Source organism: Phaseolus vulgaris, chromosome 9 (assembly GCF_051622355.1).
Source record: "Phaseolus vulgaris cultivar YP4 chromosome 9, ASM5162235v1, whole genome shotgun sequence".
Classification (NCBI taxonomy): Eukaryota; Viridiplantae; Streptophyta; class Magnoliopsida; order Fabales; family Fabaceae; genus Phaseolus; species Phaseolus vulgaris.
This window is the reverse complement of record NC_143506.1, coordinates 4,097,700-4,109,537: the sequence shown is the minus strand read 5'-3', so window position 1 is coordinate 4,109,537 and position 11,838 is coordinate 4,097,700. Positions and strand designations below refer to the sequence as shown.

Genomic DNA, 11,838 nt, shown 5'->3' with positions numbered 1-11,838 from the left:
GAAAGTAAAATTGTTTGGATTAAGATAAATAAAGTAGAAAGTGTGAGAAAGTTTATGAAAATTTGTGAAGGATGTGATAAATGTGATTGAAATTATATTTTTCTAATTGATAAAAATATAAAGATATAAAAATATAATTTTTTTTTTAAATTTAAAAATTATTAAAAATTAATTGAATTGATTTATTTATAAATTAAATAATATTATTATATTTATCTTTATTTTTTATAATTAATATAATTATTATATAAATTTATTTTTTTATTATTAAAAAAATATATTTATTGTTATTTATATTTATAATTTACTCTAGATAATATGATTAATTATATTATTTTATAATTTTTTTTTATAATTTTAATTATATTTTATATGTTTGAATTATAATTCTATTTTAAATAAAAATAATAATAATTTAAATTTATAATAAAGAGAAACTTAAATAATTATAATATATATATATATATATATATATATATATATATATATAAAGTAATTTCTTTACAATTCTCTCATAATTTGTCTTTTAGTATCTATTTTTTTAAATTTTCTTTAACACAGGAAATATGCTCATTTCCTTAATGAAAAGGTGAGAAACTAAGTTGTTTGGATTTTGATTTTATTAGCTTCTCCATGCATGTTCAGTGTAATTGTGTTCTTTTCAGCTAAGATACTACATCATGCATGCATGCACTGGAGATTCTTGAATGTGCCAAAAAAATCTGTTGACCATTTTGAATTTTGAATAGGAGTTGAACGTTTCTGTGAGTTAAAAACTGAGTTAATGCACACAAAGTCTCATCTTTGTTATTTGTTCTCGTGTCTTGAGTTTGAGATTTGGTAATGGTTGAGTTTTGTGTTTGGTTCACAAGTTTGTTGACTAGATGGTGGAGTTCAATTACTTTTGATTTTGTGCGTACTATGGTGGTTGGTTTTTGTGTGTTTAAGTTGTGATTTGTTGATGGTGGAATTTTCGTTTTCATATATGAAGGTCAAGTTTAATGATTAAAAATATAAAAGAATTAATAAATCTAATTCAACCAGATAATCGATTATTTGTAATGTCACATTGTCAAATATATAGAATTTATTTTTGTATGAATAATTAATTATCTTTATATAATTGATTATGTAATTTTTATAAGTAATCAATTATACGTTATTCAGAATAATTATGTTTGATTATTTAGAAGATTGTCTATGTTGTGTGTATAGACAATCAATTATTGAGTTTATTTTTTTATTTTTTTTATAGACATCTTTTTTGATCACACATTAAAATTGTATTTTTTAATTGAAATAAAACAATTTTTAAACAAATTTTTATGTTTTGATAATTTTGCATGATTCCTATTTTTTTCAAAGTAAGCTCTTACACAATACTGCTGTATTTCCAAATTTCCGTGAACATCTCTTACAATCACACAATTAAAATTGTATTTTTAATTGAAACAATTATTGAATTGATTGCTATTTTTTTTATTTCACAAATATTTTTAATGATCACACATTAAAATTGTATTTTTTAATTAAAACAAATCAATTTTTTAAATTCTTTTATGTTTTTGATAATTTCTCATAATTTTTAAATATTTTTTCAAAGTAAGCTCTTACATAATACTACCGCATTTCCAAATTTCCTTAAACATATTTTAGAATCGCACAATTAAAATTTGTATTTTTAATTAAAACAAATAAATTTTCTCACAATTTCACATAATTTATGTTTTTCCAATGTCAGTTTTTACACATTAATGAGAACAATGCTTTAATTTTAATTATTTTAAAATAATTAAAGAAAAAAATTATAATATTACTTTTTAATCAATTAAAATTTAAATGACATTAACAATTTTTCTCTACATTTTGAGTAGCTGATGAAAACTCTAAATTTACTCTCTCGTTTATGCATATATGAGTTATGTAGCACAAATACTCACACAGATACGGATACGATACGGACACAAAGATACATAAAATTTCTAAAATGTAGGACATGGGACACAAATTTATATATTATATAATTATGAATTATATAAATTGACAATAAAGATTCATGTGCAGAAGTATGTTTCAATTTTTTTTTTGCAGCAAAAAAATATTTTCAATGACTGGTTCACAAGGGTTTGTTTATTATTTTTATAATCATAATAACAATTTATACAATAAAATTTGATTTTTTTAAAAGATTAATGTATTTTTCTCTTTTAAAATTATGTTAGAACTATACTAAAATGGTCAGAAATTTAATAAATATTTTTTAAATTAGACATTTTATAGATACTTATCTTATAAGTATTATATGAGTGTCGGTGTCTGATTCTGGTATCCAACACCACACTTTTAAGATGGAAGAAGTGTTGGCAACGGTTGGATGGTGATTGGGGAAAGGAGTGGAAGAGTGAGGGTGGAAATGTCAAAACAGAAAGGAAACGATGATGACTGGGACCGTAACGTTTATAAATGCGCACTAGATTGAAAGAGAAGGCTTGAGAGCGACCGCCAGCAATCACGCAGCGAAATAAATGCAACCAAAGTGGAACTCGAATAATTCAAAACCCAAACAAAAGGCCAAAACACCTTCATACTTAGACAATTTCAAAATTAATAATAATAATAATAATAATAATAATAATAATAATAATAATAATAAAAATGAAAAAAAGTTATCCAGTAATTTAGATACAGTGTTCCATCTAGTTCCAGAAACAACCCTCAACTAACAGACAAAATAAAACCAGATTCATATTGTTTCCAACGCGTCTTAAATTTTATCTTCCACAAACGCCATTTCCCTTCTCTTTCAATTCTGCACATCTTCATTATTATTATTATTATTATTATTCTTATTATTTAATATTATTACACTTTCCATTATTATTATTATCATCATTTTGGGGACTGCCCTCAGTGATCCCTAGAGAGGGGTATCAGAAATGCAAAACATTCTCTCTCCGATTCACTCATTCGGATCTTATTTCTTCTTAATTTCTATTATTATTTATTTACTTTAAACCAAATTCAGTTCTCTGTAGCTATGAGTTGTTTTTCCTGCTTTGTTTCTCGCCGGAAAGATGTCAGGAGGGTTGAAATTGACAATGGCGCTCGATCTGCTGCTACTGCTGCCTCCTCAGGTTCGTTACGAGACTAATTTTTTGTTTTGTTTTTAGTTTAATTTGTTAATGCTGTGTTTAATTTTAACTGCAGAGGGTGAAAGGAAGAGAGAATCCTCAGAGGCAAAGGGGAAGAGTGTTAGCAGTAGTAAAGGAAGTACTGCAGCGGCTAGTTTTGGTTTTCGCGAACTTGCTGCGGCAACGAGGGGTTTCAAGGAAGTGAATTTAATCGGGGAAGGTGGTTTTGGAAGGGTTTACAAGGGTCGACTTTCAACGGGCGAGGCAAGTTTTATTTTGACTGTTTTTATTTTTTATTTTTTTGGAATGTTAGTTTCTGACTGTTGGATTTCGGGCATTTGAATATTTCGGTTGTTGTCTCGTGGTTGTGATTATTTTTTTTAATTAAATTTTTTTTGCGCAGCTTGTTGCCGTGAAACAATTGAGTCATGATGGTCGGCAAGGTTTTCAGGAATTTGTTACGGAGGTTCTTATGTTGAGCCTGCTGCACCATTCTAATCTTGTGAAGTTAATTGGCTACTGCACTGATGGAGATCAAAGGCTTTTGGTTTATGAGTACATGCCCATGGGTTCACTGGAGGATCATCTTTTTGGTAAACTTATTTTTAGTAACCACGAGTGGTGTACTTTCAGCATTTAGAAGTTGATTTCTTATATCATGTTTTCTAGTTCATTATTTTGTATTGTATGTAACCTACATTACAAGTTTGACTGCGGGAAGTAATACAAACTTAATGTGTCTGGATTCGTGTTTTCCACCTTTGCACGCATGTCTTTCTGAAGCATAACAAAGCTGTTTCTTTGGCCTTTTAATAATTTGATGCTAACATGTCAACTCATACGTACGTATTCAAAACGCAACACCAAACACGCTGTTAAATTTTCTGGATAAGTTGTCTTCCCAGTATTTGTTAATCAAGAGTCTATGCAACTATGCACATTGCACATCCTGTTCTTATGAGATAAGGGTTGTTCATTTGTGTTAGCAGTACTAGATTATTTTAACCTTAGGTATATTTCATTTGTTTTCTGTTGATTTTTTTAGTTTTTCTAGTATTTCTAGTTTTGTCCACTTCCTTCTTCATGAAAAGATTCTCAATTACTGAATGTAAATTGACTATGAAACTGACTGGATCTGGTTTAAGGAGAGTTATACCAATCAAATTAGTCCACTATGGAGGGAAAATTGCATTCTTTGCGTTCTAAGTTTTGTCATTGACAACATCACAACGGTGTCCCCGATTCACTAGTATTTATGCAAATATATGAATGAGCATAGGCCTTATGAAGAAAAGGTTTTTGCTCCCTCTAAATAAGGGTGTTAGTTGTTTTCTTGTTCTGGGATTTAACTATTTTAGAGTAGGGGTCACAAGCAGCTTCTGGAGAGTGTCGTTAAATATATATGGTGGTATGAAATTCTTCATGCCTTTGATAACTCCAAAATAGCTGCTATATGGTGGTGTGAAATTCTTCATGCTTTTGATAACAGCTCCGTCCACAATGGTTGTCGTGGTTGTGGCAAGTGTCCTACATCCTCTTGTCATCTCTGGCGAGTCACCAACCAATTGATCCTATGTTGGCAAACACACTGTTACTGCAGCAAATAGGAAAGAGCAGTAGCGAATTTGACTTCTATTTGATGCAAAAAGGTATATATATATATAGATATAGTGTTGCAGGTTTGAAGAAGTGGAATGCAGCTGCTATTTCACTGCAAATGACAGAGGTCGTGTGCTTTAGAGTCTGTGATTTTGAAGCAGCGTTGAAAACCAAACTTTACCCCTTTTTTTGGGTTTTATATTTTTCTGTCTTTTCGGCACTCCTTTTAGCTTTATTAGGTTGACCCTTCTCCCATTTGAACAAATAGTCAAAAGCGAGTCTCTGATTAGTATTGGATTTGAATGCTAGTGACAATGACAATGGATTTTGTTTATTAATTATGACCATGTCTTCAATTTTGCTTACTTTTAGTATATATGTGTATGATATAAATTATGTTATTTTTTTCTAGACTTTGCAATAGTGGTCATCTTACTTCCTGGGGTCCTGCTTTAGAAATCTTGGAGTTGGCCGTTGTGTGCTGCTATCCAGGGTTGACTACGTAAAATTTTGAACTTTTTAGTTAATATCATGATAATGGTATGCATTTTATTTTTATTTGCACACAACTTACATTTTTATATTTCAACTGGTATTTGCTCTATAGCATATTATTGGTTTTCTGCAATCTGCAGTCACACACCTGGTTTTAAGCAAGGGTAGTTTTGTGCTTGAATTATTCTGTATTTACTAAAAATAGATCACGGTTATTTTTGTGTAGGTCAATATGTGGTAAATTTAAGATAATAGATATGTTGGCCTAAATGTGAAGTTATGACAAGATTAGTGTAGTTTTTATTAGGTTGAATTGTTATGAAATCCTCTTGGAATATATCCGTAAATCAGTTTCTCCTTTGTGTGATTTTTACCTCCTACCTTTAATGATTAAATATACCATTACTAATCAGGTTACCACTTTATCTCTCCTTTCAGATCCTACCCAAGACAAAGAACCCCTAAGTTGGAGTTCTCGAATGAAGATTGCTGTTGGAGCTGCTCGTGGCCTCGAGTATCTCCATTGTAAAGCAGATCCACCTGTTATCTACAGAGACTTGAAATCTGCTAACATCTTGTTAGATAATGAATTCAACCCAAAACTGTCAGATTTTGGGCTTGCTAAACTTGGACCTGTTGGAGACAATACCCATGTTTCAACCAGAGTAATGGGAACATATGGCTACTGTGCGCCCGAGTATGCCATGAGTGGCAAATTAACTCTTAAATCTGATATATACAGCTTTGGTGTGGTTTTGTTGGAGTTGATCACTGGACGTAGAGCAATAGATGCCAGTAGAAAACCAGGAGAGCAAAACTTGGTTTCATGGGTTAGTGTTTAATTTGTACAGTTTCTTTTAAAAGAGACTCCCCTTTAAGTTAAGCGTGTTAGTTTGTCTTGGCTTTGCATGTAAGTGGTTCCTTTAAGATTTTCATATTTTCACTACTATTGAGAATCCTCACATTATATGGAAAAGTGTGGAAAAACTAGAAAGTAGATCATGTCTCATTGTGAAACCTACAACGTGTGATCATTAGATGTTTCTCCATTAACTATGATAAATCATTGGAATTAACTGACATGTCAAATTTCTTTTTATTTTTGTGGATGACTTCACATATAGGATTGCTTCTTATACTTGGTTTTTTTTTCTCCAGTCTCGCCCATATTTTAGTGATCGGAGAAAGTTTGTACATATGGTAGACCCTCTTTTACAAGGCAACTTCCCCTTGCGCTGTTTGCATCAGGCAATTGCAATAACTGCTATGTGTCTCCAGGAGCAACCAAAATTCCGTCCACTTATTGGTGATATTGTTGTTGCACTGGAATACCTAGCTTCTCAGAGTATTGCTGAAGTGCATAGACATGGTGGGCGCAGCTCACCGCAACAACCATCTTCTGAAATCGATAGAAATTAATATTCACAGGTATCTGATTCTAGCCCGCGTTCCATTTGCGTATGATTTCTTTAGCGGTTTGGTCAGCGTAAACTACCAACTTGGTTATTTAAAGTGTCGTGTTATTGCTTTAATGAACTTATTGACATAGCAGTATTGAAAATAACTTCGTGATATAGCAGGAGTAAACATGTGGATCGATTTAATTACAATTCGTATGGTTTTATTCTTGTTTAGGCTTAAACTTCCTCGAGTCACCTCTGACACGCATCTTGTCTTTTCAACCAAATGAGAAAGGTGGGGTGAAGAGTGTTTTTACTTGTTGGTTTTGGTGTTTGGTTTTAGCGAGATTGGCTGGAGCTGGAGGGTTATTGCGTGACGGTATAAAATGAAGGGTATTTAATTATTTTTATATATTTTAGTTGAGAGAGAGGGGATAAATGCTTCCAAATACGTTCTTCTTTATTCTTTGGATGCAGCTTGTACATATTCTTAGTGCTATGTTGGTCATTTTCCCCCCTCTGTGAAATAGTGCTGTATTAGTCTTTAGAGTATTCTTGGACTATGATCCTTCAATCTCTCTGTTGTGAAAGAATTGCTCTGTGAAAGACAGAGTTTCCTTCTCCAGTTGTATTCTAAAAGTGTAGCTTTTTGTTATAAAGGACTGCTATTACCCAACTCACTTTTATAAACTAAAAGACAAATTTGCAGAGACTCATGGAGAGGTTTTTGCAATGTATGCTAAAAGCTAGTAGCTTTCATAAAGTTGGCTTTCTTGTTTTTAGCAGCAATTGGTACTCTTCAATGTGCATCGCCACGATCATTATTGTAATTCCTCAATTTTCTTGTCTTCCATTATCTTTCATTCGGTCTCTTTTTTCCCCAACCAGGAGTGGTGAAGGGTTATACTTCTAGTACCATAATCTTCAGTAGAAATCTCAAATGTGGTCACAGTCTGGCCACTCTGTATTTTATCTTATTTTCTTTTCTAATTGTTTACTAAGTTTATCTAAGCCCTAAATCTATCATATGATATCTAATATTTATGAATATCTAGTTTATTTTCTAAAATATATTCAGTTATTTTATTGAAAAATAATTCCATCCAATAAAATATTTTCATCATAACTACAATTTTGAGAATTCTATCGTCATCTACAGATTATATACTGTTTTCTATTTAAATTATCTATTCTATATTTATAAAAAAGTCGTAAAATTAAGATATATAACTAATTAAGCATTCAATGTTTAAATTATAAAATACAAATATATTTATTTATTATATATTTACATTATTTACTTTAGACTTTCTTTTTTATTCGTTGTCTAGTGGTGATTAAGTATTCATCATTGACTTTTTAATATTATGCTTTCACTTTTCAATTACTCATTGTTTAATTTTTTATGTTAATTAATTAATTAATTCGATTTAATGTATATTTATAAAAGTGATATTAATTTTGGAGATTAAAACATACTTCTTTTCTATTATATACTAATATATTTTGGGATTTGTCTTTTGATTGTTCGGCAATTTACGAATGATTATCATAAACTTTTCAATGTTACGTTTTTATTATTAAGTTTCATGTTTTTTTTATTTACTGATTAATTTACATAAGTAATTTTAATTTTGTAAGTAACTATTTACTTCAAAGTAAATATATTATGATATTACTTCTTTATTAATTAGTAATATTTAACTTTTTGTTTAATTTTTAATATTTAAATAATTAATCATATATATATATATATATATTAATGAGCTTGGCTGATTTGTTGAAGACATATTTTCATTATTATCGTCATCCATTTTACTTTCTTTTTCCTTTTTAGAAAATATTATATTTCCATAATATGTAATAAACTTAATATTCACTGGTTAAGAATACCCAGATAGATCTTACCTCTTAACAATATTTTTCATAATAACATTACAAACTTGAACCTGCGATGCACATGATTAAAAAAGAAAGTTTTTCTTTGATAAACAAGTTTACACAAACCATCAACTTTACTTTAATAATAAAATATTAAAGTAAGTCAGCCAGCAAATAAAAAAATGTTATTTGAAATTTAGATGCATCGTATAATAGTTGTATAGAATTGATTGTCTCTCAGTTAAAAAAAAAACAACTATCTATCAAACTATATCTTTAAACTCATTGTTAGTTCATCAGTCTTTTTTAGTCTATTACATGCAGATTGATTAAATTCAATTCTTTTAAGGTTAAATCCAATTTCATATTAAAACTAAAACAATTAATCATTTACATCTTCAAAAATTAAATGTAATTTTACGGGTTTTAATAATTCTGACTTATATCCAAATAAAAAAAAACTTCAAAAGTATAGCCAAAATGTGATGGCTGTAAAGTTTTTTTTGACATAATTTTTTTATATTCATGTAGCGGAAATTTATTCTCGTGTTTGTGTGAGTTTATATTTTTTTTGTCGTAGTTACTAGAATAGAAATAAGTGTTGAGACAACTTTTTTTATAAAAGAAGTTGTAAAAATGCGAGACTTTGGATATTGTGAAAAAAATATACCAAAATTCTGTATCTTGATTATACATTAGTACAAATGATGGTTAAAAGAAAAAAAAATTACATTTAAATTGAAGATAGAATGAAGAATATAAAAAGATATTATATATATATATATAATTCATATTGTGCTCTGTCTTTTTAATTTTTTTTCTTGAATCAAATAAAAACATTGTTATTTGCATGTTATTTTCATTTCATCGTCGAATTTTTGGCCTCTTCCAAAATTACCATTTGGGTGGAAATGCTTTATGGTATGTTTGTTTTAAGATAAGTATTAGGCAAATGCTTCCTACACCCAATCATTTTTAACCTCCACCCAACATATTTTTTTAATTTCTAAAAATACCCTTAATTCCGAAAATAAAAATCTGGAATTGAAAATAATATATTCCAGAAAAATAAATCCGAAAGTGATTATTGAGTTTCGGAAATAAAATTCTGGAAAAAAAACTTAAAATTCTATTTCGGACAAAAAAATCTGGAATTGAAAAATAATACATTCTGGAAAAAAAAATCTGGAAAAGAAATTATTGTGTTTCTGAAATGAAAATCCAGAAACAAAAATGAAAAACCCATTCTGGATAAAAAAATCCGTAATACAAAATTTTGTTCCGAAAAAAAAAATCCAGAACACATATTTTGGAATTTTTTTAGGATAGTTTCGTCTTTTCCACTGGAATCGGGTGCAGTTATATGGTGCAGGAAGCAATTGCCTAAGTATTATTCACTCAAATGGATTTGAGAGAGACACTCTCTTTGATACATGTATTTGTGAAACACGAATTTAAAGAAATGGCTCGAAAGGAAATAAAGAGAAAGATCAAAATATCTCGATGCTATAAGGTGATGATAAAGTTTCATTCATGAAGTAAGATAATCATCATGTTTTGAAATATAATCCGACTAATAATTAATTGTGTTTTTATTAAAATACGTTGTTGTAAAACAATGTAACTTGACATGAGTTCAACCAAATGAGCTTCACATGATCTCTGAGAGATCTAATTTTATTTGAGCTCTACCTAGTTAAAATTGATATAGTTCTAACTTAATTCAACTTGACTTGAATTAAAATTTGTCTCAGTCTAGTCTAACCTAACTTGGGTTTGACTTGATCCAAATTAACCTGAGTTTAACCTAAGATAATTTGACTTTGGTGTGATTTGATTTGATTGTTTTGGGTCCAATCCAACCCAACATTTCATAACACGAGTATAAGACGACTCTAACTATTATGAAATGACTCAATTCAACTTCGTCCTATTTTACTTGGATGCATCAACTTAATATTTTATAATTTGAATAGAATCGAATTTATTTTGATTTTGAATTTTTAAAATTTAAAATATATTGTACAATTCAACATTAAATAAATCAAACTTAAATTTCAGAAATATAGATATAAATTTTAGATATATTTTATTAAAATAAATTTAAATTTGAATAACTATAAATTGAATTTAAGTTTTTTTTTTCAAACAAAAGAATGGCACTTAGTATGAAACTATGCTCCTTTTCTTTTCTGCTGCAGCTTGGTGTTTATATTTTAAAGATATTTTTGCCTTTGGCATCAAAATTATTTGACTTGATTGCATTGATGGTGGGATATATTTCAAATGTAAAATGAAGCAAAATTGCGTGTATTACGTGATTCATTCGAAGCGTTCATACAGATTCAATCATTTCGTGTCAATTCTCTTCTCCATCTCTTGCATGTAATTATTTTGTGGGGTAAAAGGTTGAAAAAAAATAGTTTCATAACAAAAACCACCACTTAATAATTATATTGTAATAATAAAAATATAATTGATGAGTAAAATGGAATTATGATTCCATTGCATGTTTAAATGGAATTTTTAACATATTATATATTGGTAAAGTAATAACCTATTTAGTTTCTAATTTTTTTATCCTATTTTATTTACATATGTTTAATCAAGTTATAAGAGAGAACAAACTGATCTATATTTTATTTTTACATTATATGTATAAAATATTTTAATTAACTTATTAAAATTAAAAAAAGAATTAGTTTTATAAATTTAATTCAATAAAAAAATAAGGTTGCGAGCTCTTCTTATTTATTTACATTAACAATTATAAAATTTTCAATTTAAATGATGATAGAAAATTTTAATTATTTTCCATCTTAAGATTTTTTCTTTTGTTAAGTTTTCCGCAAGTGAGATAGATTATTCTAATAAGATAATTTATAATAATTTTTGTTTTGGCTAAATTATAATTTTGTTTTAATATTTGATTCACTATTTCTTACTTTCATTTTTTATGATTACTTTTCATATGTTAAAAATTCATAAATTTAATTTTTATATTTTAATTAGTAAATTATTTATTGGTGACACCTTAAATAAATATATTATGTTGTAAAACAATGTATGCAAATTTGAAAATTAGATCAAAATTATAAAATTTATACTATTTAAACACTAAAGTCATGAGAGAAAAAAACTAATAAACAGATCCTTGATGAAAAAAAAAATAGAGGACAGTCAAATTACAATTTCACATTTACGTGTAATTTTTGTTTTGCATTATCATTAAATAAAAAATAGATATTATTTTATGCTATTAAAATGAACTAAATAATAACAAAATAAATATAAATAACAACTTTTCCCTATATATATATATTAAAGTTAAC

The 11,838-nt window shown here is 28.2% G+C and overlaps 1 protein-coding gene across 2 annotated transcripts; it reads left to right on the top strand.

Moving 5' to 3' along the window:
- Positions 1 to 2,680: 2,680 nt before the first annotated feature.
- On the top strand, positions 2,681 to 7,301 carry LOC137821799 (putative serine/threonine-protein kinase PBL21). Of its 2 annotated transcripts, none has more exons than XM_068626555.2 (6): positions 2,681 to 3,134; positions 3,208 to 3,395; positions 3,535 to 3,724; positions 5,664 to 6,055; positions 6,384 to 6,653; positions 6,861 to 7,301. In XM_068626555.2, exons 1-5 carry the CDS (start codon positions 3,038 to 3,040, stop codon positions 6,642 to 6,644), a joined length of 1,128 nt encoding a protein of 375 aa, XP_068482656.1. In that variant the 5' UTR covers positions 2,681 to 3,037; the 3' UTR covers positions 6,645 to 6,653; positions 6,861 to 7,301. The 2 variants fall into 2 exon arrangements, with proteins under 2 accessions (XP_068482656.1, XP_068482655.1); XM_068626554.2 differs by having other exon boundaries at positions 2,718 to 3,134; positions 3,535 to 3,739.
- Positions 7,302 to 11,838: the final 4,537 nt, after the last annotated feature.